Source organism: Paroedura picta, chromosome 16, assembly GCF_049243985.1.
Source record: "Paroedura picta isolate Pp20150507F chromosome 16, Ppicta_v3.0, whole genome shotgun sequence".
NCBI classification, from domain to species: Eukaryota; Metazoa; Chordata; class Lepidosauria; order Squamata; family Gekkonidae; genus Paroedura; species Paroedura picta.
The window spans coordinates 26538113-26565406 of NC_135384.1; the positions used below are offsets into that span (position 1 = coordinate 26538113).

The window sequence follows — 27294 nt, forward strand, 5'->3', positions numbered from 1 at the left end:
GCAGAGGGAGTCTGCTGAATAGTTGCCCTCCTCCTTCGGCTTTTTCCGCGCTGCTGGACACGAGCCGAGACACACCTTTCAGAATGCAGGTGTGGTTGCCATGAGATCACTCAGCAGAGGCGGGACAGGACGACCGTAAAAGCAACAGGCCCCTGAAGGCATTGAGATCTGCTCGCACTTTCTTCTTACCACGTTGCAGAGACTGAAGGCATCAGGAAACAATAGCTGCAATTGAGGTAATAAGGAAAATGCTTTGATTTTTTTTTTAAATTTATTTTGCTTGCTTTTCTCTTGTTCTACACTGACAAATCGCATTTTTTTTAAAAAATGAAAGATCTGTCATTTCTAGGCTATTTAGATATGTGATCTTTAATGCACTCTAATCTTGGGAATTTCAGTGGGGCAAAAGATTGCAAAGATCTTAGCACAGTGCTAAAAAACATTGACTCTTCCTGTGTTCCGGGCATTGGTACTTTTTATTTTGCAAAACTTGCATCAGTGTCCTAAAGTTGCACGATGTCTCCAGAGCATTTCTTACTGTGTCGATGCCACAGGTATGGGGACAATTTTTTTTCTCACTTTTTGTTCTTCATTGTAGAACATCTCAATAATGTACATAAGGAAGCCATCGGTTTGTGGAGTATGTTTATGCAGATGTGGGTGGGCTGAACCCAGAGGGGCGCAATGAATGGGCCACACCGTGTAGGAAGAAAGCAATTGAAAACCATTACAGTCAAAATATAAGCTAAATGTATTCTTTCAAATATTTAATAATCATTCCAAATGGATGAAAACAGAGTTGAAGAATCCAAGCAATTACACAGAACTTGAGAAATCACAGTAGAAGAGTGATTTGATTCTTCATCAGAACCTCGTTATTTAGGTCCATGAGCTCACTGAGAAACATACTTCTTCCATGGATGCTCAAAACAATAACAATGACAACTCAAGAGCATCATGGAATTCATGAGCAATGCAGGAGTGCCTCCCTGATGGGTCAGGATAACAATCCTTAGCTGCTCTCCCATTCTTCCAGCACGTGATGCATTGGGAAGCATGTAATGTCTGGGAGAAGCCTGGATTTAGGCTGCATTGAAGAACAGTGAGGAAAGAGGGGAGGAGCAAAGAAGGTGGTCAAGGTAAAAAAATAAACCAACAGGATGATGAAGATTCAACAAGAGATGTGATAGTTTCAAGATACCATGGGAAGAGAGAGCCCTTCTGTCTCTCTGTCCATTTTCATCCTGTTGGCAGCAGGAGGATAGATCCCGCAGTAATGGGTTTAAACTACATGTAGAACAAATTTCGGCAGTCAGATTTGTTCATCAGTGAAATCAATTACCTAAGGAGGTGGTGAACTCCCCCTCATTGGCCATCTTCAAGCAGCAGCTGGACAGATCCTTATCCTAGATGGCCCCTTCCAACTCTATGATTCTATGATCTTTCTCCAAGAGCTTGGAGCAACACACACAGTGCTCCCACTTTTTTGTTCTCGCCAACAACCCTGTAAGCTAAGTTAAGAACGCCAGGCCCAAGCTCCCTGTGAGCATTTGAACATAGGTCTCCCAAATCCTCATCTGCCACCATAAACTGCCATACCATGCTGATAATTGCAAAGGGAAGACTAAAAAGAACCAAGAAGACCGGCTACCTGCTGGCCCTGTAGCTTGGATGGCCAATGTTTTTCTCTCGTCATGGCTTCAGTGCTTTGGCCAGACAAATTTCAGTTTAGCAGATGACGATTTCCCATCGTGATGCTGCCTGTATTTGGGATAGATTCCCTGGCCACTTTCCTGCATGTTGAGGACACGGGACAAACAGCATTTGAGACTGGGCTCCTCGTGCGTAGGTAATGCCTCTCAGATGCTTACCTAGTCTAAAATTCGGCTAGGTCTTCCACAAGCTTTTCCCATTGGCTGAGCTGCACTTACAAAAACCCATCCTAATGTTCTGTTGGACACCCGGTGGTGTTAAAGCCAGTGGTGGCTATCAACAGCTGTTTTCCCTTTCTTCAGAGACCATCTTAAAGATTTTGGGCCTGTTTTCTGTGAGGAGAGGATAAAAAGCCCCACTACACCCTCTACCCCTCCATTTTATATATTATCCTAGTTACTGGATTTTATTACTTCCAGCAGGCCAAACTTGTGACTGACCACTGCTGGAAAGAGGGTGCTTGGAAGACATAGATTATTGGTCCAGTATGGTTGGTTGTCCTCATGTTGCTGAAGACCCCCAATAATGAGTGGCATTCCAACCATATGGAAAACAGACCGGAATGTGGGAACTATGAACCCACCTCTTATTGCTAAAACTGGAGGGTCATAGGGTGCCAGAAACTAAGGCCTGAGACAAAAACGGAGGAAATTGATACATTGGGTGGAAGCCAGTGAGTGCTGATGCACATAGCCGAAATCCTGCACGTTGTAGGCATGTCCTGTTGACCACATCTGGGGAAAGTTTCCTTGCTGCGAATGATGGTGTTCAGGTCTGCCTCTAGCAGTCCCCATCCTTCTGTTTTCCCTCATGAAATCTGAGCTGGGGCAGCAAACAGGCTTATCAGCCGTTCTTTTATCCCAGACGTGAGGTGGAACGGGGGAGGCTGGGTCCACGGATTGCACATGCTTTAATCATCACTGGCGTCCATTGTGGCTCGCCCAGATTAAGAGGGTGTGCCAAGGAGATGGAGGCATCCGGTTGCCATGGCTACCAGGGCTTGTTTAGTTGTGACTGAAACAACAACTGTCTTGGTTATCACACAGTCTCAAGGGCATGGTTCAAACAATCGCAAACCTAGATGGGATGGAGCCTTTTTCACATATAAAGCTGGGGACCGGGTGTTATTTCATACAACCATAGCCTTAGAAGGGGCCACACAGGCCATCTAGTCCCACCCCTGGCTCAGTGCAGGATCAGCCTCAAGCATCCAGGATAAGTACCTGTCCAGCCACTGTTTGTAGACCACCAATGAAGGGGAGCTCCTCCCCTCCTTAGACAGCCCATTCCACTGCTGAACTACTCTTGAGTGTGAAATTTCCCCCCCTGATATCTAGCCAATATCATTCTACATGTAGTTTAAAGCCATTTGTGTGGGTCGTCTCCTCTGCTGTCAAGGGGAACCTTTCAAATACTTAAAGAAAGCCATAATGTCCTCTTTCAACCTCCTTCTCTCTGGGCTGAACATCCCCAAGTCCCTCAGCCTTTCCTCATAGGGTTTGGTCCCCAGGCCCCGCATCATTCTCATCAATCTCTTCTGAATCCTCTCGTGTGTGTGTGTGTGTGTGTAGGAGGCACAAGGCTCCATCCCATGTTGCCACACTCTCAGCCTAACCTACCTCAGGAGAACAAAGTTTGGGTCCCGTAGAACCTTCAACACCAACAAATTTTCACTCTTCAGAATCTTAGGCCCAGGATTAAACTACGGTCCTCGCTGTGGGGAAAGTGAGGTATAAATTAAATGAGTGAGTCAGTCAATTAAATCCTTTGTCCACGAGTGATACATCTGCATGGAATGTGCAGCTTTTTTCAGCATGGCCTGTACTCTATTTGTGAATATCTGTCCACTCTTTCTCTTTCTCTGCCACCGGGTCTCTTGGTTTTTCTCTTTCTTGGAGACCTTCAGATCCAATGGTTCTATTTCTGGTTTCCTGTCCCTCTCTGCTTATTCTCAGCACTTTTCAAGAGCAAACCCACCACTATCTCTCTGAGATTGCCTTTCCCAGTGAAGACGGGTTGCTCTCTCCTCTTTTCCCGCTGCTGGAATATGAGCCTGCAGGCAGGATTTTTCTCTTCTTGGCTTTTGCTCAGCGCAGTGTCTAATGCTTTAATTGCTTTTGAAATATCGCCTTGTGAATTCTTGACCCAGCAATACCTTGCCTGTGCAGTCTTTCAGGGTTAGCAGAGGCTGTCGGAACAGATTTCTCGGAGCAAAGTATCCCATCTTTCTCTTTTTTTCTCAAGCTGTTCTTTAATTGTGCCCATGGTCCCAGCCCCCATGCTTCGCAGTCTCTCGATACAGGCCTTCACCAAATTGTGTGACCAAGGACAGTGCACAGATTTATTATATGCATATGGATTCAGGGTAAATATGTGTATGTTTTTTTCCTGGTTGCACAAGGCTTGTATCAAGAGGATTGTGACTAGTGCACATTCCCGTTGCATTGGATTGATGGAACTGAAGTTCTCCAGGTGTCCATGGACTACAATTCCCATGAGGCCCCGCCAGCAGGGCCTCCCTGTCGCCCCAGACATAGATGCATTGGATGGTCATGATAAGAGTTTCCAATGGCTCTCTGAGATACTCCCATCTCCGTTCCAACTTAATTGTGAAGGGGAAAAAACAGGAAAGCTGTCCTTCATTGTTCTAAACCAGGGGTAGTCAAACTGCGGCCCTCCAGATGTCCATGGACTACAATTCCCAGGAGCCCCCTGCCAGCGTTCGCTGGCAGGGGGCTCCTGGGAATTGTAGTCCATGGACATCTGGAGGGCCGCAGTTTGACTGTGGGTGGTTCTCGATGGGCCACTGAACCTCTCTTCATGCCAGGTTTTGGGTGCCAGTCATGAGTGGCTTAAGGATTTGCAGGGCCCGTAGCACCAGAACCAGTTTAAGGATCGGCAAGACCCTAGCAGAGTACAATCTTGGCAGGAGAAGCCAGACTGTGGGCAGAGGGGACCCCCCACAGTGGAAAGGGGTGTCACTCCAGTGTTGTTAAAGAAGGAAAAGGGGGGGAGGAAAGAGACTCTGGCCCTGATCCATGGGGAGGAGGCATTGTGTGGGGTCCCTGGAAGCTTGGGGCCTGTGGCACATGTGCTACATGGATAAAAACCAGCTCCGGTGCAGGTAAAGCCGTGTGCAAAAACGCCCCGGGTTCTGTTTCCTGTCAGTAAACCTTCCTTAAAAAAAGGAGAGAACAGCCCAAAACAAAAGGACGCTTATTGGGAAGCCTAAGGTTATCTTTTGGGGGCGGGGTGGGGTGGGGGGAACGATGACAGGAAGGATTTGTTTGTTCAAGTCCAATAGTTATATAACTTCTTGGGAATCGTGTCCTAGCTGGTTTTCTAGGCTTCTTTTCTGCCTGACTCTCCCAGCGGCTCCCTCAGACCCACACGGCTGTGCACCTGAATCAGCCTCCAGGGCAGTTAGTCAGTGTTTGCCAGACATGACGTCTGGTGTGCCCAATGCAAGACTTACCTCCTCCACCCCCCTGCTTCAGGCCAACACGGCTGCCCACTTGAAATCCCTCTTTGGGATAGTTTGGCTGGGCCTAAGACAAGGCGTCAAACAACTTTAACTTTGTTTTGGCTTGTTTCGCTCAAGGGGTCCCTGAGATCAGTGTATTCCCCTGATTTTTCTGTTGCCTGTTCCCGTTTTGCTTTGGGTATAGATTTGGAGGGCACCTTTCAATCATGGTTGCTGTGAGCAGTTAGAAGTGCTGTTTCCGAATGTCGCGCACATGGTTAAAGCCCCGAAAATCAGATCTGTGCTGAGAATGCATGCGAAGTGTGTGCACGAATGCCAAGTAGGTTGGATGCCACAGAACCAGGTGCGCAACTGTCCTGGCACAAGCAGAAGCAATAAGACTGCTCTTGGCTTTGTGCTTGCATTCAAGGCATGTGGGGTTTCCAGGTCCCCTCTGGTCACTGGTGGGGAAGGGTAAAGGTAAAGGTAAAGGTATCCCCTGTGCAAGCACCGAGTCATGTCTGACCCTTGGGGTGATGCCCTCCAGCGTTTTTATGGCAGACTCAATACGGGGTGGTTTGCCAGTGCCTTCCACAGTCATTACCGTTTACCCCCCAGCAAGCTGGGTACTCATTTTACCAACCTCGGAAGGAGGGAAGGCTGAGTCAACCTTGAGCCGGCTGCTGGGATCGAACTCCCAGCCTCATGGAAGGGAAGGGTAGGGAGGGTTATTTAGCCTGGGATAGACCTGGAGATTCAGGGATGGAGTCTGGGGAGGACAGAGAGATGACAATTCCTGGAAGCCACCCTCCAAAGCAGTCATTTTCTCCAGGGAAACTCAACTCTTCAGTCAGAAGATCCCTTAAAAGTGATTCCCTATACAGTTTTTCACTGTCATTTCTGAATGTGCAAGACAGAGAATACGGTATTTCTTTTCATCAGCAAATGACACGAAATCTATCTATCCATCTATCTATCTATCCATCTATCCATCTATCCATCTATCCATCCATCCATCCATCCATCCATCCAATTTATATACCGACAGTCTTCCAGTGGTCTCACGGCGGTTCACACGAAATAAAACAATAAAATACAATAAGAACCCCATAAAAACCCATAAAAAACACCCCTTACAACAATACGTAGATATAGATGGGGGCCTCTTATTCAAGCATTTCAATTCCCATTCCCCCTCCCTAATCCCCCGTTCAACCAGAGGGCCAAGTATCTGCTGGGAGTGAGAAGCCAGATCTAAGGCAGGCCGGACATGTTACAACTCCATAGGTACATCGTAACATCATTAAAAATTATACCAAAGTGTTCTTTATTGCGATGGCCTTTGCACAAGCTGCAACTATGCCAAGTTCTCTTGGCTCATGCATCGTCCTGCAACCAGCCAATGCTTAGCTTAATAGCCCCTATCTAGTTAGCAAGTGTGGCTTCATGTGTTTGACTTTCAGCTACTCTGCAACCGGGCCTATGGTGAAATGAAGCACTCTGTTACGTAGTCATCCTTTTTGCAAAAAAAGGAAACGGTTCTGTTGGTGCAATACAGGCCGTGACAGAGCCCATACATTCAGCATACTTTGGGTTGAGGAGAGAGTGCAGTCAAAAATGTGTCATAACATGTAGGGCATCTCTTGGGCAGGCGTCCATGATATGGCAATGAGGCTTTCCAAGGTGACTCCTCCAAGGTGACTCATGCTCCTTTTCAGACCTTCACAGCAAAGGGAGACCCAGCCCTCCCCTTTCTGAATCTCTTCACTGACTCCTTGCCAATATCAGTCGCAAGGTTCTAGTCCTCAGCAGGCAGGCGTGAATGTTTGCCATTTGGTTCATGCCCTGTTCAGGCAGCTGATTTTTCAGTGCAGTGCTAGTCTGTTCATCAGCCTATTTGGGGCTCTTGCAGGTGGCTTCAACATATCCCTTCCTAAGGTTCAGTTCTACTTCATTGTGCCTCCATGTTCTGACACAGCCTAACAGAGTTCACCTATGTCTGAGGTCCCCAATGTGGTTTCCATGGTTGCCATGGCGCCTACCAAGTATTTTTCGAAAATGAGAGGGGCAAACTGAGGCATTTGCCCAGGCGGGGTTCTGATTGGCTGTTGGAGATTTGATTGGCAGTGCAGATTTTTGAAAAAGTAGCTTGTGGGAAGGTAGATTGTGGCAGTCATTTCCTGGATGGCTCTGCTTCGCTGATTGCCCTATCTGAATTCTGAATGTGTCCACAGATTGGAGAAGGCAAGGGGGCCCTGATTTGTCCTTACAGACGCTAATGGCTTCTGGTTGGTTTGGCCACCATTTTTGCAAATGCCCTTTTGTGAAGGCTCAGTACAAGCCTGTTTGTTAGATGTTCAAGTCAGTTCAACAGCCAAACATGCCTCTGACGAAATTCACTTCGCCCCTCGCCCTTAGTGCTAAACAGCTTTGCTTTCCTCCCCAACGGGCCCCGTCCCTTCCTTGGTGCTCTGAGCCTAGAGGTCATTCTTGATCATACCTAACAATTTGTTCTATCAATTCTTTTAAAGATTCGGTTTACATGGCTCTTCCTGTTTGAAGCGGACCCGAGAGCAAAAATTTACACGTTTTGGCAAACCCTTTCCGGAGCAAAGGGCAAGAAGAAGAAGGCTTGAAAACAGGATGTCGAAGGTCATCCCAAACCATGTGGTCCGGGTTGGACAGACAATATGTGTTTCATCCCAGGAAGAGCAGTGCTTGCACAAGCATGGGTACTTGTCTTCTCACGCGTTGCCCACAAAGTACTTTTATTACTCAACGGAAGGTTTGGACAGGCAGAGCTCACTTGGCCAAACCAAAGGATGCTCATTGCCCAAGCCTGAACTCTTTGGCTCTTGGAAGCCTAGTACTGAAACCACACTGATGATGATGTCTCCAGCCCCGGAAGATGAATGTCTGCAAGAGGAACTTCTAGACCCAACCAGTCCATTCTCGCCTACACTGGATATATCCATTGAGAACCTGAACCGTCTGATCCTGGAGATCGATCCCACTTTTCAGCCTCTCCAGTTCAAAGCACCCCAGACTCCTGCAGAAGTTATCCCATGGGAGCAAAAGCACGCCCCTGATTCCCCAGGTATGTTTGAAAGTCATTGGGTCTTAAAGCTGAGTTGTGGGGATAATGAATGGCAAAACTGCCCAGAGTTGTCTATGTGGAGGGATTGCTTATGAGCAAATGTCCATGCCAACCCTTCTGAAAACTGGTCCATAGATCCTCCATTTCTTAATAATGGTGGGAACAAGCACTCGGCTGACTGTACACACAAATCCCCTCCCCAGAGTTAAGTCCTGGTGAATTTGCCAGATAGGGGGAAAAATATGACCACTCTATTGTATTAATGCCTTCCTAAGACAATGCCCCCCCAAGGATATTATATTCTGCACAAGGTGTGACTAGTTGCCAGCTCTGGATTGGTAAATACTGGAGATTTGAGGGATGGAGTGTAGGGAAGGGTGGCCTTGGGGAGAGGAAGATCTCAGCTGTGTAGAAAGCCACCGTCCAAAGCAGTCACTTCCTCCAAGGCGTTTGCTGGCAGGGGCTCGTGGGAATTGTAGTCCATGAACATCTGGAGGACCACAGGTTGACTACCCCTGCTCCAAGGGACTTGATCCGTCTTACCTGGAGATTAATTGTTATAGCCAGGACCCACCTGAAGGTTAGCAGCCCTACCTGTTGTAGGTATCTGAGTGATCAGGATGCTGGTCTTGGTGGCCTTTAGGCCGAGTCTTGCTGGACTTTTCTTATCTACATTGTGTTTCGTTCCACTTGGGAAGATTTGTTCTTTGAGCCATTCGTTCGCACGATCATTCGCTGTAGCATGCCTGACTGATTTTTCCAAATGATAAGCAGATGACATGTGCCAGTTAAACGTAGGATCATTTTTGGTACTTTGCCCACCATGGGCTTGGCATGACGCTTGTTCAGACGCATCCACTTACTAATCATGCCATCCCAAGGATGTCTCATGTTCCATGTGGTGACTGCCCAAAAACAAGGTGGGATTATCATTGCCTCCCCCACCGATATTTGAACTACAAGTACTTGAATCTCACCTCCCCCGAGAAATATTTGAACTACAAGTCAGGAATCTCAAAGTCTTAAATAAAACATAATTCCCCATTCCACACATGCCTTTCGTCTTAGTTAAAGGCTTCTGCACATCGCAGATAACCTATTACTATAAATCCTTCCCAAAATGGGAAGAATGCAGGTAAATGTTTTGGCCCACGTCTTTTGACCCACATACCATTCTGTTATCCCCTTTGGGGAAAGGGTTACTAAGCCTGGGTAAGAAATTCCTAGTACTTTGGATAAAACAACCTGTAACACAGCTGAGAAGCTGGTAGGTAGAAGATTTACCTACTTCTAGGACAGACTCCTTCCCCCCCCCCTCATCTTTTATGCCATGGTAGCTTGATTGCCTTGCTTGGACAAGTTACTGTCAAGATCCCAAGTGTCTCTTTTCATGACTTTGCCATGTAATACTTTCTTGATCAGTTTTATGATTTTTTTTAAACCTGTTCCAATCTTTTAATGCTTTGACCTGTTTCTACCTTTGTCTTAATTGTGTGATGGTTTTTCACAGCTCTTTCATTAGCAGCTGTTTTATTGTTTTGACCTTGTTGGCCTGATTTTGCTAAAGTGATCTGTGCTCTTAGGAATTCATGTAGTGTCTGGGAGGTAGTGTGCATTTTGTCTGGGTCACTTGGCCTAAGAAAATGAGAGCCTGGCACACTGATGAGTGTGCCAAGGTTCAAATTGGAGGGCGGAGTCATGTGCTTGTAGTTTTGTTCTTCAGTTGTAGCAAGGTAAACCCTTCCTTCTGTTTGCTATTTCCTTCAATAAAGAGATTTCTTGCTTTACAATGGATCTGTTTATTGGAGACTCGATAGGGCCATGACAGTTACTTTTGCCCCACCTAACCTGCCTTACAAGGATAAAATGTTTAAATTATATAATATTGTGCACAATTTAAAAACCTTTAGGAATTAAAAACATATATACAGCACATGAGCTATTGCAAGACAATATGAACCAATAGACTGACAGGTTTTGGCCCTTATCGGGCCTTCTTCAAAGGTCTGGTTTTCACACACACCAGTTCATTACATATATGTATAGCAGCCAATAAAAGCTCCAAAGTTAGAGCTATAAAGTATCAGAGTCACTTAATGAATGAAAATGTCTGTTTATCAGCCATCAGCTCTCTGCAGAGCCTTCCTTGGTGGTCTCCCTTCCAAGTAGTGTCCCTGCCTAACAAGGGGCTTTCAAGGCAAGTGGGAAGCTGGGGTGGTTTGCCATGGCCTTCCCCTGCAGTCTCACAAAAGCTCCTCTCCTGCCACCAATTTGGTTAGTCTTTATGGTGCTCCTAGACTCTTGGTCTCTGCAGACTCTGCAGACAAACACAGCTACAAGTGAGCAGTGACTCACGCAAGCTCCTCCTCTGCCATCAATTTGGTTAGTCTTGAAGGAGCTACTGGACTCTTGTCCTGTTCTTTTCCGCTGTTGCAGATGGACTGACATGGCCACCCATCTCGGTGCTGTGATGTGCAAGACCCCCCTTTAAAATGTGCATACGTAATCTCCTTGGGCTCACCTCTCATGTGTTCCTAGGGAGTAGCCAGATGCTTTTTATCTGGAATCAGGTACAGACAGGGCTGTCGAGGGAAGGAAATGAAGCGTGCGCCTCACCCTTTCCTGCGGGTCCCAACAAGCAGCGGGCTCTGGAAAGAGCACAGGTTACGTTTGCCTTCCAGGTCAGGGAGGGGCTCAGCAAACAGCACGAGGCAGGAGGTTTTGAGCCAGCCTTGAGTCTTAGCTGGACCTGGGCTGTCTTGCATGCACACCATGCGCAAGGCAATGTGCCTTTCACATTATTCGTTGATAGCTATCACATTTTTTTATCCTACTCTTCCTTTAAAGAATGCTGGGTAGTATACATGGTCCTCCTTTGTTCCATGTTATCAGCACAACAATCCTGTGAAGTAGGCCAGCCTGAATGTTAAAGACAGAGAGGGAGTATGAATGGCCAAAGGTGCAATACTAAACAGAGGTACAGCGCCTAGAAAGGTGTCACTCTGTCTAGGACTGTGCCAACAGAGACAGACCGTAGACCCATTGAGTTAGTCCAACCCTCTGCTCAGTGCAGGATCAGCCTCAAGCATCCATGATAAGGATCTGTCCAGCCGCTGCTTAAAGACTACCAGTGAGGGGGAGCTCACCACTTCCTTAGGCAGCCTATTCCACTGCTGAACTACTCTGACGGTGATATAAAATTCCTGATATCTAGCCATTACTGTTCTAGTTTAAATCCATTCCTTTGGGTCCTCTCCTCTGCTGCCAACAGGAACCGCTCCCTGCCCTCCTCCAAGGGACAACCTTTCAGATCCTTAAAGATAGCGATCATGTCCCTACTCCCCCTCCTGTTCTCCAGGCTGTCATGGTTAAGAGTGGAGGACTAATCTGGAGAACCAGGTTAGATTCCCCCGTCCCCCTCCACTAGAAGCCTGCTGGGTGACCTTGGGTCAGTCCCCATTCTCTCAGAGCTCTCTCAGCCCTGCCTGCCTCACAGGGTGCCTGTTCTGGGGAGAGGAAGGGAAGGTGAATGGAAGCCGCTTTGAGATTCCTTCGGGTAGAAAAAAGTGGCATATAAGAACCAACTCTTCTTCTTCTTCAGCAATATCAGGGCTCTCTCAGCCTCACCTCCCTCGCAGGGTGTCTGTTGTGGGGAGAGGGAAGGGAAGGCGATTGAACGCCGGGCCTGTCTGTTAATGCTACCAGCTGAGTTTATTTCCCTTTGTGTTTTTCTTTAAGCAGATATAAAATATATCGAAATGTCCCCCACCAGAACCAAATGCACCGAGTCCTTGCAGAATTCAGCGAGTCCTTCCGGAACTCCACTCTCTGTATCGCCCCTGAACCAAGTCCGAATGTTTCCACACAGACAAAACTCGGGGGAGAGCTCCAGCCTCAGAGACCACACCACATTGTTATGCAGTGGCCACCCCAGAGGCAGCCAACACTTCCTGCCTACAGGGAGACAATCCTCGATGTCTTTCCAAGCATCTGCGAGCATCTCCATTCCAAAGCGGGATCTGAACAGCGCTGTCACCAGCGGGTCTAACTCTGTCCCGGCCAGCTCACCGGACTTCGAGAACTTACTGAAGCCCCTGCAGCATGGAAAGGTCCAGCAGCGGTGCAGTGAAGCATCTGTGATGTCAACGAGTCCTGGGTCGGACACCAGTTACATTCTTGGAAGGTAAACGTTTTTCCTTGGGACTAAGGCATCATTTCTGGAAGTCAAGACCCCCATTATCCGCCCTAAGTCAAGCAAGAGAGGGCGGAAAATGTTTTAACTAGTATCCAGTAGGTACTGTTCTACACCTAGTTTAATCCCAGTACTGTGGGTCCAATCCTCTGCTGCCAACAGGAGCTGCTCCCTGCCCTCCTCCAAGGCAGGGGTAGTCAACCTGTGGTCCTCCAGATGTCCATGGACTACAATTCCCACGAGCCCCTGCCAGCATTTGCTGGCAGGGGCTCATGGGAATTGTAGACCATGAACATCTGGAGGACCACAGGTTGACTATCCCTGCTCCAAGGGACAACTTTTCAAAGCCTTAAAGAGAGCAATCATGTCCCCTCTCAACCTCTGATTGGTGCTCCTCACCACACCTTGGGCTATGTTGGCCTTAACATGCCTACATTCATTGCCTCTGGGCATCAGAAATTGCCCCTGAAGTACGGGGGAAGTCGGGGTCAGAGATTCTCTCCCCCCACCCAGTAAGCAATTGCTGAGCCCATCGGTTTGTCCTACCTGATGTGCAAAAGACAGCAGGGTGTACTGGTTCAAGTGTCAGACCAGGATCTGGGAAATCCAAGTTCAAATCCCCACGGGTCACATGGGATCTCACTGGACGACATCCTCTCAGCCTGACATACCTCAAAGGGTTGTCGCGAGGATTAAATGCAGGAAAGGAGAATGAAGTCAGGCCCATTTGGGTCCCTGTTGGGCTGAAAGGCGGTCTATAAATAAAGGAAGTAAATACTGCAAATTTCGTTCTGATCGAATATTCAGTTATCCTACTGATCTGCCTTCAGTTTTGTATTGTCCTTTTTCCTCCTGCAGCAGCACTCAGTCACTGCCCACCAATGAATTGGACACCCTTCAGACCAGGTCTACAGGAAGTCGCTCTTCTGTTGTCCCCCTGAACGCTTCAGGCTCGGAGGTCTTCAGCTCTGCCGGTATTCCCTCCCTGAAAGTGAATTCTCCGCTCCCACCGTCCTTCCAGAAGGGACAGACCCCACCTGCTCCTCTTTCTCCTGCAAACTCCGTATTCCCCATCCCTCTTTTGCTTGTCAACGGTTGTCTGGAATACAACGAGATGCCAACAAAACCTTCCAAGGTTCACCAGGGTTCTTTCAGACAAAAGATACTCCCCTCAAGTTCTGGCCCCGTTTCAGGCACCGGCAGTTCCAGCAAGACGTCTTCTGAGAGCTCGCTGACGTCTTTGTCATCTGGGGAAAGTAAGTCATTCTTTCACCGGGGTTAGAGAGGCTTCCTGGTTTCAAAACAAGTGCATTCAGACATGGTTGTGAAGCACATTATCTGAGCAAAGTGGGAGGAGAGAATAAAATTGTGAGCTGCTTAATTTTTAAAGAAACGGTGAACAACTGAGGGGAGGGGGAGGTCAAACGAATTATAATAGTGTGTTAACCACCACCACACCATCCCAAAGGAATTGGATTTGCCTCTCCGATTATTCGAGTATGCTTTTCATTACCTTCCTCTTCACTTATTTCTTCTTATAGGCTGTCCCAGAGAGGCACAGACAACCATGAAATTTGTGTTGGACACATCCAAATATTGGTTCAAACCAAGCATCACACGCGACCAAGGTAAAATAAGGCCAGTTAGGGTAAAGACTGTATGTCTAGACCAGAGATTCCCAACCAGGGTTCCATGGACTTCTAGGGGTCTGCAGGAATTCCAGAGGGCCCCCGTGGCTTTTCCTGTCCTGCCCTAATGGGTTAGGCCACAAGTTAGGGAACTGGCCATCTCCATTGCTCCCCTCCCAAACATGAATGAGTTATCTAGTGATTTCTGCTCCTGGGAGGGTGTGGAGCCTGCATGTCTACTCCCGGCTTAAACCACCTTCTGTCTCTCTCCCCTCCCCTCAGTCCTCCTCGAACCTGCCTTTTAATGTGGGTGGTGATGTCACTTCTGTTGACCTGGAACATCATGGGGTGTGGCAAGGAGGCATATCCAGCTGGCGTCACTTTCAGGGTTCCTCAAAGCCCAAAACATTGTTTTAGGGGCTCCTCCACAGTCAAAAAGTTGGAAGAGGCTGCTCTAGACCATTAGAATTTGTCCTGCTGGATCAGAGTAATAGCCTAAAAGCTTGGAATGAAATTATCCTCTGAAGAGGAGAAAGGGGCACCTTTGCAGGGAAGAAGCCCTGAACGGGAGGGTTTGCTTAACTGTTCTCCTACCTGTTGTTTTCTCTTTCCAGCCCCTCCTCCCTAGACTCTCTTTCTCCTCTCCGGTTAGGGGAACTCCTGTTCCATTTAGCACTTCTCCCTTGAAGGTGCCTTATGTTCTCCCCTCTCTGCACATCAGAAGCAAATTCTGGATTCTGTATCCCATGTTTGATTCAGAATATTTTTGTTCTGTCCTCCTATCAGCAAAGACATTTCCTTTTCCTAGGGACACTTAAGAATAGAAAGCATGGGGCAGGCTTCTTCTAAGGAAGAACAATATATGGGGATCAAAATAGGTGTCAGAAGGGCCTTTCCCCCACTTGGCTCCTGGGCCAGTTTTGCACATGTTGAATAATGCACTATCAATGTGCTTTTGTAGTTGAATTTTCTGCAACTGTGCGGAACAGGTTCTAAAGTGCATTATCCAATGTATGCAGAATGAGCCCTGGACCTCCATATGGGATTCCAGACATAGGTCTGTTTCCACCACCCTCTCCCGCTACTACTCTTTAGACATTGTCCGTCCATACTAGGGAGAGCAAATATACTCATAAAATGACACCCTTCTTTGGATAACCTTTTCCTTCCTTCTCGTGTTTAAACAGCTGTTCAGCTGCTGCTGGATGAACCCCCTGGTACTTTCATCATGCGGGATAGCACCTCTTTCCGTGGCTCCTTTGGCTTGGCCATGAAAGTCCTTAACAGCAAAACAGGTACTAGGAGTTCTCTTGGTGGGGAGGGAATCATCTCCTCTCTACTATTACAGTTCCGCGGGGCCTGCCCTCTTCCGCCAGGCCTGTGGTTGAGGTCAGAGCAAACTATCTTCCGATCCTTGCAGTTATCCCTCTTGTCCATGCCACTGAAGTACCTACATATTCAACAGGTAGAGAAAGAGAAAGATGGCAGAAGGGGAGGGGAATAGGTAGACATTAAATATTAGTTGCCAGGTCAGTAAAAGGTTTTTATTTATTTATTACATTTACGCTGGTCTAAGGCCAGCTGGCTCACAGCGGTAAAATACAATTAAATAGGCTAAGATAACAGTCCAAACTAAAAAGAGGAATAAGTGTTGGTTTTATTCCTTGCTATTCTCTGCTTGGAGGAGTCTCAAAGTGGCTGACAATCACCTTCCCTTCCTCTCCCCAGAACAGACACCCTGTGAGGGAGGAGGGGCTGAGAGGAAGGGAAGGGGAGTGGAAGGCACTTGGAGAGCCCTTTGGGTATTGAAAAGCGGGGTATAAAAACCAATTCTTCTTCTTGAAAATTAATAATAGGGGAACAACTATTCTCAAACCAAATCCCTTTTATTTGAAATGGGCAGCCTAGGTTTGCCTATAACTTAAGTACTATTAACTGAATCCCGAGAGCAGAATTTCTCTTGTGCGCTTACTTATTTTTCATTTAAGAATGACTGTTCCTTAATTTGTTTTAAGATTTCAAAGCACAAAATCATTGCCTGCAAATCTAAAGCAGGAAAAATGAAGGAACGAAAGGATATAAAGGGAGCGTCAGCTTTTGAAGTCACTTCAGAATGGAATTTTGCAGGACTCCAGTTGTGAGACACATGCGTCTATGTTTAAAAGTTTCAGCTCTAGGTGTTTCTCTTTTAAAGGGGAGGACCATGGCCCTGAATCCATCAGGCACTTCCTCATTGAATCTTCCACAAGGGGAGTTCATCTTAAAGGGGCTGATGAAGAACCCTATTTTGGTAAGACAACTGTGCATTATAAAGACTGCATTATAAAACTGTGACCCTCACTGTTATTGGTTGAGGGGGTATCGCTGGGGGTACCTGTACAATGTATCTGGGCTGGGGAATTTTCAGTGGTGGTCTCTTACCTTTGGAACTCCCTCCCTCTTGAAACTTGCCCGCACCCTGCTTGCTCTCTGTTCGGTGCTAGGCCAAAATGTTTCTTTGCACCCAGGGTTTTGATTAGAGGGCTTTATCACTCCAGCGGTTTCATGGTCTGCTTCTGGACTTGGGTTGTCAGGTAGGGGTAGGTTTGTCAAATCCAGATTGGGGAGCTCCTGGAGATTTGGGAATGGCACCTGGGGAGAACAGTGACCTTAGCAGGGTACAAGGCCACAAAGACCTTCCAGAGCATCCCTTTTCTCCAGGGGAACTGATCTCTGTAAGTCTAGAGATGAATTGTAATTCTGAAGGATGCTCAAGTCCCACCTGGAGGCTGGCATCTTTATTTCAGACAGAAGTCTGTTTTAAGAGAGCCAGTTTGGTGTAGTAGTTAGGAGTGCGGACTTCTAATCTGGCATGCCAGGTTTGATTCTGCGCTCCCCCACATGCTGCCAGCTGGGTGACCTTGGGCTCGCCACGGCACTGATAAAACTGTTCTGACCGAGCAGTGATATCAGGGCTCTCTCAGCCTCACCCACCCCACAGGCTGTCTGTTGTGGGGAGAGGAATGGGGAGGCGACTGTAAGCTGCTTTGAGCTTCCTTCGGGTTGGGAAAAGCGGCATATAAGAACCAACTCTTCTTCTTCTTCTTCTAAATAAAGGCTTGTCTTGTTTGTTTCTATATTAATATACCATTTTAATTGTAAACCACCTTGCACTGGAGAGGTGGCATGAAAATCCTATCTTTTAAGCCGTTCCTTGCTTGCTCAGACAAGTAAGACGCTGAGGTTTATAAACGCTTGTGTTGAATCCCTTTCTTCTTATGCTGTCTCTGCACTGCAGGAAGCCTCTCTGCTTTTGTCTACCAACACACCATCATGCCCTTGGCCCTGCCCTGCAAACTGGTGATCCCCAGCCAAGGTACGTTTGTGAACTAAAGCGACGAATGACACCTTATTGATACAAGTTTCAACCACCGTACCTGAAGGGAGATCTGCTTCCGAATGTCTTGGTTCAAGCGTCTTTCCAGGCAGATGGACTGAGCGGGAATGAAATTATCGCAGGCTGCAGGGATCGCAGGCAATGATGGGGGTCTGACATTGGAATTTAACAAAGGCCACTACCAAGGATTGTGCTCTGAATTGCACAAAAGGGCGGTCATAGTCAATGGGCTGCAGGGGCAGCTGCCCAGGGCCCCATGCTTGGGTGGGGGAGACACCAGACAGGGGGTAAGGACTTCCACTTGCTTGGGCCAGGTGTGGGTGTGGGGTTGGCAAGGATTCTGAGGCAAAACGAAAAACAGAAAAGGAACAAAAACCCAGCCTGAGATTACAAGTCAGGAACCCGAAGGCTGAGCAACAAAACATATTAAAATACAAATATTCACGATTACGTGCAGATTAAGAGGACTAAAAACAGCGTTAGAACATACAAATCTGAGTCTCTGCAATATTGCATGTGCAGTCTCAATGGTTGCACAGACCAAGCATGCCTAATTCCAGATGCGCACTCAGGACTGAACCTGGCCTTTGATGGAGGGGTGGTTCTTGGCAATTTTGATATGTTATTACGAGCTCCACATCTGGAATTTTTACTATATATTGGTGGGTGCCACCAACTTGGTCTTATTGTAATGAAGTATCATTATATGTGTGCATACATTTTATTTGACTGCTGGTGAAGAACCACTGGGTTGAAACATGTTTATTCTCCGGTCATACCATGTGCAACCCATTGAGACTGTACTTGCAGTAATCCACAGATTCACATTTTTTGTTTTATTGTTTTTAATCTTCGTAATGTGCGCAGAATGATAAATATTTGCATTTTAATTTTAATCTGTTTTGTCGCTCAGCCTTCCGGTTCCTGAACTGATTCTGGGGCCCCATCCTGATCTTTTGCCCAGGGCCTCAAAATCATTACGATCACCCCTGAGTGCATTTTAGGCATGATAAGCATGCTGTTTTGACCAGGACTGAATGCCGTTTGCGTTTTGCTTAACCTAGTTATCAAAGTCCAGTATTTTGGGGTCTTCTGGATACAATTCATGCTGTTAATCTCAGACATCATGAGCTGGCATGCATCTCCTCTAGGCTGGAAGCTGAGTAAAGATGTGCAAAGCTCTGATACCATTCTTATTCAACATTGATACAAATTGGGATATCATTTTTTCAAGTGCCCTGTAATTTTTATTTTGGTTGCCTGTGGAATTGGTGGACGGTTGGAATCACACAGGTCATTTTCCTAGTGTGATTTTGGCTCCTTCTCTCTGATTCAGATTTTATTGGTGGAGAGGAACAGCTTGCGATGGGCTCAGAAGCCACGGTTTCCCTTCCAAAGAAAGTGGCCGGTGAGTGTCCTAAGAGCATGCCTGTACATTTCCACTGTCTATTTTATAAACGGCTTTGGTTGTATTCTTGTGGCTTGATGTTTTATGCTGCCATTCTTGATCCGAAAGCCTCGATTCAGATCTTCAGATATAGCAGTGGGATATAAATGTCCTAGTGATATCACATACAGCTGTATAATGAACTTAAAAGAATTATAAATGCATTTTTGGGATACGGAATTCAGTTGAGCTTGTGCATCTGTTAGGAAGAGATCCCATAAACTCATCACTCGAAGCCAATATTATGCTTTTTGGGAAACTTAATTTTTTCTCTCTCCCCTTTCCGAATAATACCTGTTGTAATTGGCTTTCTGTGTGACCAATTATGGTAGTTAATGGATAGTGTTTTTTTGTGTTGTAAGAGTAGCTCACCTGAAAGATGTCAGGCAGGAATTCAGTCTACAGAAAAAAGGGGGAACCCAAGGTGATGAAAAACCACAATGGAAAAAAAATCAAATTCCATGTGGGCTGGAGAATGCCAGTGATCTCTCGTTGCCAAGGGGAACATGATAAATAATTCTGTTATCAAGCTGAGTCCTGACTTCAAAGTTTATTTTTTAATTTTTCAACACAAACCCCTGATGATGCTAATAGCAAGTAACAAAGAAGAACTAGCAACCTGGTATTCAGCCAGTTTCAATCCAGAAAAAAATCCTTTTCAGCTTGTTTTTTAAGCCTGCAACCCAAACAGCTCGGATACAGAACATAGTCAAAGAAGTTGGAAAAGATTTTTAGTTTCTGAATTGAAACTGGATGAATCTTGGGTCGCTAGTTCTTTGTTACTTGCTATCAGCATCAACAGGATTTTGTGTTGAAAAAATTTAAAATAAGCCCTGAAGTCAGGACTTAGTTTGATTTATCAACAGAGATTCAGTCTGTGCAGCACCATGGGGAGACCAGCCCAGGAAATCTCCTTACAGCCATAGGTCATGTTAGCTCAAGCTAGGGATGAGCATTTGTTTCCAAATGAATGGGAAAAATCAACTCATCTAATACACTCCTACCAGTAACAAGAATGGATGGAGCTATCAATCAAAGAATATTTTCTCAAGTCTTATTGTAAACCACCAGAAGCCGGCCGGGTTGGGAGTAGAAGTCAACAAATACAATGATAAATAAATAAATATAAATAAATTGTATTCATTTTCCTGGCTCTTGGCAGCCTGTTTGAGAGAGTTCAAGGAAATGGGGAGAAAATCAGTAAAGATCAGGAGGAACTGATATGGGGCTTTTCTGCATTCTCTTTTCCTTCATTGCTTGGGGAAGGAGGGGAGGATGCCTTCTGTTCTGCAAGTGTCTTGCTCCCTCTGGTGTTCGATTCAATATTGCATTATTTTATGTCCAGCATGTCTTCCTGCAGATTTAAATTGCAGATTCTTATGCTGGATACATAGAGATACAATATCAAATTGATTTGTAATACTGAATTGATTTGGCCTATTAAATGTTATTCCAGGGCCAATTATTCTATTTTAGATGTGTTATTCTGGATCCACGTCACAGTACAGATGTGTCAGCTTGCGCCTTCTTTAATCCCCACCCCATACCTGATCTTTTAATACTCTGTTTATTTTTTTTAAGTAGCATGGAGGTTCAGTGCAGAAATGTGTATCCAGCTATGTTTCTTTTGAAAGTGAGAAATACCATCATGGCCCCGCCGCCACCCAATGCAGTGGGGTTTCAGTATTTTGAGTGCCCTTTCTTGACTTCTGTTTTAATTTCAAAAGGCTAGTGGTAGCTAATAGTAACCACAATGTGTCAGTAATTCTCTCTTCTTCTTTTTCATCTTCTTCTTGTCTTGCAGTTTGCAATCTCCTGTACCTGCACTCGGTGACAACGGAGACGCTCACTGGCAAAGCGGCAGTTCAGAAAGCCGTGTCTTCCACCTTTGAACTGGAGACTCCGCCCACACCCACCGTTGTCCATTTCAAAGTCACCGAGCAAGGAATTACCTTGACCGACATCCAGAGAAAGTAAGGAAACTGATTTGGGGCACATTGCTGTTCAATTCAGGTGAACTGTTTGGGATAAGAAAGATGGAAGTCTTTGGGACAGGAAATTACTGGGATGGGAAACATTTCTCAAATGAAAGCAGAGACTGTCCTATTGACTTGTATCACTACTATTTTTGCATCATTGCCTAAGGACCCCATGTACATACCAGTGCTTTATAGAGGATATTCCTTCCTTCCTTCCTTCCTTCCTTCCTTCCTTCCTTCCTTCCTTCCTTCCTTCCTTCCTTCCTTCCTTCCTTCCTTCCTTCCTTCCCTTCCCTTCCCTTCCCTTCCCTTCCCTTCCCTTCCCTTCCATTTTTTTGCTGGCTGTGGCGCTTTATTGTAAAATAGCATCCTGTGTTAGACTGTTCTGCATTTTCATTTTCATTGCTTGTGTGTCCCTGTTGCTTGTGTGCCCCACATATCTTTTGCTTCCTCTGGCGGTTGATTTGATATGATATTGCTGTACGTTCTGCATATCTCCCTGCAGATTTAAAGTGCTGATTTTTATGCCAGACGTAAAGTGATGTAATATTTAATTGACCACTAGAGGCAGCAAAACATAGTGTGTAAAAGGAACAAAAGAAGTAATCGAGACTCACAAGCAACGAAAATGGTAATGCGGAGGAACACATAGGCTTGTGAATCTCACCAGCTTTTCTAGTGGTAGACAAGTGAGCTTTGACCCCTTTCAGCTATCCAAATGGCTATGTACAGATTTGCAGTAAATCTGTCAGTTTTTAAGATGCCACAGGACTTCCGGGTTTGTTGCAGATAGACATGCCTATCCCTCTGGAATGTATCTGGGCTAGCAACTAACCATAGAAAGTTACATTTTTAAAAACTGCAGTATGCGCTTACACTCACAATTCTGTCCAAAGGAGGAATAGAATTAGTGACTTATCAAGGGCAAGAGCCAAGGTTTTGATAAATAGAATATATTAATTAAGCTTCAGACCTATGTATCCTCAGTGGGACTTACTTCTGAGTAAACGTGCGTAGGATTGGTCTGCCTGGGTTCCTAAAGCAAAGATGGTATAAATTAAGTAAATCAAACCAAATCACTGGAAGACTTCATGCCAGTGGCTTTGTTTCAGACTCACCTACCTTATAGGATTGTTTTTGTGGATGAAGTGGTTTAGGGAGCACTTTATATTCTGCCCTGGGCTCCCTGGTGAAAGGGAAGGATAAAATGCAAACAGACAAAAATGAATTCTTAACACTAGGGGCCTTTTCGCACGGGGATCTTTGTTGCAAATTGTTTGCGGAATGAAAAATCGCCATTTAAAATAGTGGAATTCGTCGTTATGCATACCTGCCTTTGTAGTGGAATCAGTTGCGTTTTTTAGCGTTTCCCACAGGCTTCCTGTCTCGGCAGAAATCGCTAGAAAGGAAGCGCTATTGCCAAGCTCGTCCCGCCCCTGGCCGTAAAGCAGCCAATAGGCAGCCGTTAGCATGCTCCCAAACAGCCCCTTTCCCTTTAAGAAAGGTTTTTTTAAAAAAAACAGACCCATAGCAACGAATCTAGGTAGATTCGTTGCAACGGAGAGACCCATCCAGCTGCCTAATGTGAGCTGTCGTTTGATTGCATGATCGTTGGCACGCTGCCTCGAGTGATAAAAAAAAAATCCCCCCCCCCGCACAGGTCTTTAGCGCTAGTGTTGCAGATTGGTTGCAGGAGTGTATCGCTATCCGGAGGGTGAATCCACTTTTCTGGATTCCCCTGAAAGCGCTACAACGAAGCGCTTTTTGCTGATTGGTTTCAGGAGTGTTGCAGATTGTCTGCGACGTCGTGCGTTAAGGCAAATTAGTAGCGTTTTCAATTAGCAACCATTGTGCTATTTTGAAGCCGTGCGAAATGGCCCTAGGTCAACCTGTTTCTTAGTAATAGATCTTACTAAATAATCTCGTCTGTTTTCCTCCATACGCTGATATTTAACAATGCATTTTCTCTGCAGGGTTTTTTTCAGACAGCACTACCCTTTGGCTACCATCAGCTTCTGTGACTTGGATCCAGAACAACGGAAGTAAGTGTCAAAACACATCTACAATGGGCCCTGGAATAACATTTAATTGGCCAAATCCAAATGTTATAGTGTTCCATTTCCCCCTTGATTCACATATTGTAATGAATAGTTCCCCCTCCAACTATGTTCACTAAAGACTTAAAGGGGAAAATGTCTCTTTCTTTACATCTCCTGTCAATTTCATTCCATTCTGACAATCCTCTCCTTAATTTGTCCGCATGCAGCACTGAAATCCTATTGCTTTTTGCACTGGAGATGCTGCTGTTTGCTTCCTCTCTGATCCCCCTTTTAAGCTAATACCAGCAGGGAACTAAACCTTGTGCAGTGCCTTTTAAATTCCCCCTGTCATTCTAATTTTATTTATTCAGCGGTTGGAGACTAGCGATAGTTTCATATTGATAGACTTTTACCACTTGTAAAAAAAAAATTAAATGAGGGGGAAATGGAACTTGTACACCAATGAAGGGGGGAAGGATGGTGAAAGGTGCAGAGTTTGTGGAACAACATTGATGTGGGTAGGGAGGAACGTTTGTGGAGAGTCAAAAGGGTGGGATGAAAACCTGAGGGAATCTGTACACTTTTGAATGATCTTTGGCTTGGAAGCCAAACAAAAGGGGAATTGCCCCCAAAAGCACTTTCAGAAAACTCAGGAGAACGGTAGCCAGAAAGCAAACTGAGCACCGAGAGGAGGAAAATCAAAGCTTGAACAACAAAGAAAACCCAACAGAAACGCACAGTGAAAGTGAGGGGGAAAAGAAGCCCGGGACAGAATTTTAGCTGGACAACAATTAGGAACCTCGGGGTACAGTAGCAAAGATCTACCTAACTGCAAAACTGCATTGCATAAAGAAAAGTTTTAAATGTTAGGTGTACTAAAACTGTCTTCTTCAAAGCTTCTGGTTATTTCACCTAGGCTGAGGGAAGGTATGCTATGGCAAAGGTATGCTATGATGTATGTGAAGTCTTAACTTCCTCTTTTTTTCCCCCAAAGGTGGCAAAAATTTTCCAGGACTTCCAGGTAAGCCAAATTGGGAGGGGAGGGACTGATAGATCATGACAGGTCTGCCAGAATGCAGAGGGCAGTGTGGGTGCAAGGGACAGTGGCAGATTCTGGCACTTCCCATTGCTGTTATGCCAGCAACATGGCATTGCTCCAGGGCGTTTGCCCCAAGCAACCATGCTGCTGGTGTGGTTGCATTTTTAAAAAAAATTCTTCCACCAACCTCAGAGGCTCATGGGGTTGCCACCCTCCAGGCAGTAGCTTGAGATCTTCTAGGGATTGCAGCTGATCTCCAGGTGGCAGAGATCAGTTCCCCTGGAGAAAATGGCCACTCTGGATGGCATCATACTCCACTAAGGTCCCTTTCCTCTCCAAACCCCATCCTCCTCTGGATCCATTCCCCAAATCTCTAGGTATGTCCCAATAGAGAGCTGGCAACCGTACTGGGCCAAACAGTGAAGAAGAAAAAGAGTTGCTTTTTTATACCCCACTTTTCACTACCCAAAGGAGTCCCTAAGTGACTTACAATCACCGTCCTTTCCTGTCCCTACAACAGGCACCCTGTGAGGTAGTGGGAGGGGTGGGCAGAGAGAGCTCTGACAGAACTGATCTGTGAGAACAGCTCTAAGAGAACTACGACTGGCCCAAGTTCACCCAGCTGGCTACATGTGGAAGGGTGGGGAATCAAACCCAGTTCTCCAGATTAGAGGCTACCACTCTTAACCACGATACCAAGCTGGATAGGAGTCGATAGTCTCCAATTTCCATTGTTCTTATCCAGTTCTGCAGCTACGTGAGTGTTGCTATTCATGAATCATTTTCCTTTACACTGAATCTTCTTTACAACATTTTTGATGCTTTTTTGCATTATACCTCCAGCACCTTTGTACATTCCTGCACCTATTATAGGCACAACAACCTGAGCGGTTCTTTCTCCCATCCTTTGGAGATTACCATGTCAACTTAGATGGGACTAGGGGCAGAGGTGTAAGAATAAAACACATCAGGGGGAAACACGCATTAAAGGCACTGAGAAGGGGAGAATAAAAATAATGAAAATGGGCTTTCCCTCTCTCCCATGCTTACCAGAAGCAGATTAAATGAACGCAAAATAAGTGTACGGAAAAACCGCGGAATGAATCCACGGTGTAACGCCCTGCCCTGTCTGCCCGTTTTCTGAAGCCAGGTCTTTATCACATATGGATATAAGCGTCTCTCCTCAGGATGTGTGTCCCTCTCCCTTTTCTCGCCACAGGATCTTTGGCGTCGTTGCCAAGAGCCCGTCCGACTCCGAGAACATTTGCCACATCTTTGCGGAGTACGACCCTGTCCATCCGGCTTCTCACGTGGTTGACTTTGTGAAGAAAATTCTACCTGCTGCTTAAGGTGTCCCGAACGCTGAGCACGGCCTTTCCCAGCTGTCCCCCACCCCACCCCTTCACAGACCCCCCAAGTCCCCGACTCCCCTGAACTTTGATAGATGCTCAAGGGTGGCATTTTGAGACGCCAGACGAGTACAAGCTTCTCTGCAAGGAGGCTGGTCCCGAAATGTGATCATAGAAAAGGGGGACGGTTGACAGGGAGATCTGACCCGCTGACTCCTGCTCTGCTGTGTTATGGGGCCAAAAATCCAATTTCCTTGTCTTCCTGTTTTTTATCTATTTGCGGGGGGGGGGGCCGCTATTAAAGAAGAAATGTAAAGATTCGGCCCACGGAAACGACTGCCCTGCCGCACACAAGATTGCACCGTTTGCCGTGACAATAACAAGGGCTTGCCAATTATAATATTGCCTGACTGCTAAGCCGATCTACTGAAATCTCGTCTGAAACCCGGACCTTTGATGTATGTTATCTGTCTCTCTCCTCCCATTGTTTGGAACAGGGCAGCCCAATATTTGTTTTATTGGTCGCAAAAATACAGTTCTTTTCCCCCGGCAGCAAATTAAACACAGCTGTATTAGTGTACCGGGTACTTACTGGCTATTTCATGTACTTAACTGGGTATTTATTTGTTTTAGGTGTTTATACCCTGCTTTTATCCCCAATGGGGACCTCAAGCAGCTTACAACCTTGGTTTACTCTCTATTTCAAGGATTCCCAACCAGGGACCCTCAGGGGTCCGCAGGAACCCCAGAGGAGATCCACAGCCGTTCCCCTCCTGATTTAAAGGATTCGGCCACAAGACAGGGAACCGGTTGCTTCTTCTCTTCACCCTTGCCCAGGCATGAGCACGCTCTCTCGTGGTTTCTGCACCTAGTTCTCCTGTTGGTTTCTGCACTGCCTCCTGTTTTTTCCTCCACAGCCCTCCTTGAGCCTGCCTGTTAATGCAGACAGTGATGTCACTTCTGGTGACATGTCACTTCCGGGGGGCGTGGCAGGGAGGTGTGGCCAGCTGACATGGGATAAATGAGCTCTATTTTATCTTCACTGCAACAACCCAAAGGGCCAGTCCCTCCAAGGTCACGCAGAGAGCTATCATGGCAGAGAACAACACTTCAGGGGTTAAAAAAAGTTGAGAAAGGCTGTCGTAGTATGACCAAGGTACAGACCCCTACGTTTACGCTGATCCTGCGTAGAGCAGGGGGTTGGACTAGATGGCCTGAATGGCCCCTTCCAACTCTATGATTCTTTGATTCTATGATCCTGCGTTGAGCAGGGGGTTGGACTAGATGGCCTGAATGGCCCCTTCCAACTCTATGATTCTATGATTGTACCTTCCAGGGAGAGTTCAGGCTCAATTTGGTCAAAGACCTGCTTATTTGTCTTTTGGGCTGTCCACTGTATCCATGCACCTCTCTTTCAGCACCACATTTCAAAGGAGTTGACTTTCTTCTGGTCAGCTTTGTTCATTTGGGTGGGGAGCCGGGTAGGCCTGAAGGAGCTGAACTAAGTTGAAGTCCAGTGGCACCTTTAGGACCAACAAAGTTTAATTTCCGGGTATAAACTTTGATGTGTGTGCATACTTCTTCATTAAAACAAAGTCACCAACCAGGTAGCAAGTGAGAAGGGCCCATTAGAGCCAAAAGGGCCCATTAGAGCTAAAACTGGATTAAGCCAACTGATAAAAGCCAACCTTAGCTGTATTTGCTGCAATTCCCAGGTTTTACCCATCCTAATTGGTAATTCTGCTAATCCTGAGTCAGAAGGGGTGTCAGCGATTCAGCTTTCAGATGCTTTTCCCTTTTGCACACCACCGGTCTGCAGTTCAGGAAGGCCTATTGTGCTGGTGAACACAGCCCTGTTTTGACTAAAGCGAAAAAAGTAACCGTGCTTGTTAATGTTCTATTTGCTTTTTATTTTTCCTTATTTTTTTTTTCCTGGCACATGGCAAGCCGAGTCTCTGGAGGGCTCTGGAAA

The 27294-nt window shown here is 46.2% G+C and overlaps 1 protein-coding gene and 1 long non-coding RNA gene across 3 annotated transcripts; one reads left to right on the forward strand and one right to left on the reverse strand.

The window, feature by feature from the left end:
• On the forward strand, nt 1-26107 carry TNS4 (tensin 4). 2 transcript variants are annotated; one of them, XM_077314854.1, is made up of 13 exons: nt 1-236; nt 7708-8273; nt 12012-12456; nt 13324-13721; nt 14007-14093; nt 15281-15388; nt 16288-16383; nt 17371-17448; nt 18806-18877; nt 20721-20889; nt 22869-22937; nt 23929-23955; nt 25193-26107. In XM_077314854.1, exons 2-13 carry the CDS (start codon nt 7820-7822, stop codon nt 25320-25322), a joined length of 2133 nt encoding a protein of 710 aa, XP_077170969.1. In that variant the 5' UTR covers nt 1-236; nt 7708-7819; the 3' UTR covers nt 25323-26107. The 2 variants fall into 2 exon arrangements, with proteins under 2 accessions (XP_077170969.1, XP_077170970.1); XM_077314855.1 differs by having other exon boundaries at nt 12015-12456.
• LOC143826192 (uncharacterized) lies at nt 9980-13376 on the reverse strand. The gene is made up of 3 exons (XR_013227029.1): nt 13012-13376; nt 12360-12518; nt 9980-11192 (listed from the first exon to the last, which is right to left on the reverse strand). It is a non-coding gene; the product is annotated as an uncharacterized LOC143826192 (long non-coding RNA).
• Nucleotides 26108-27294: the final 1187 nt, after the last annotated feature.

What these genes read in the sequence shown, in the direction of transcription:
- TNS4 (XM_077314854.1), top strand. Translation starts at nt 7,820, where the DNA reads ATGTCGAAGGTCATCCCAAACCATGTGGTCCGGGTTGGACAGACAATA. An exon ending in ACCAGTTACATTCTTGGAAG is followed by an intron (nt 12,457 to 13,323) that starts GTAAACGTTTTT and finishes TTCCTCCTGCAG; the next exon opens with CAGCACTCAGTCACTGCCCA. An exon ending in AGTCCTTAACAGCAAAACAG is followed by an intron (nt 15,389 to 16,287) that starts GTACTAGGAGTT and finishes TCTCTTTTAAAG; the next exon opens with GGGAGGACCATGGCCCTGAA.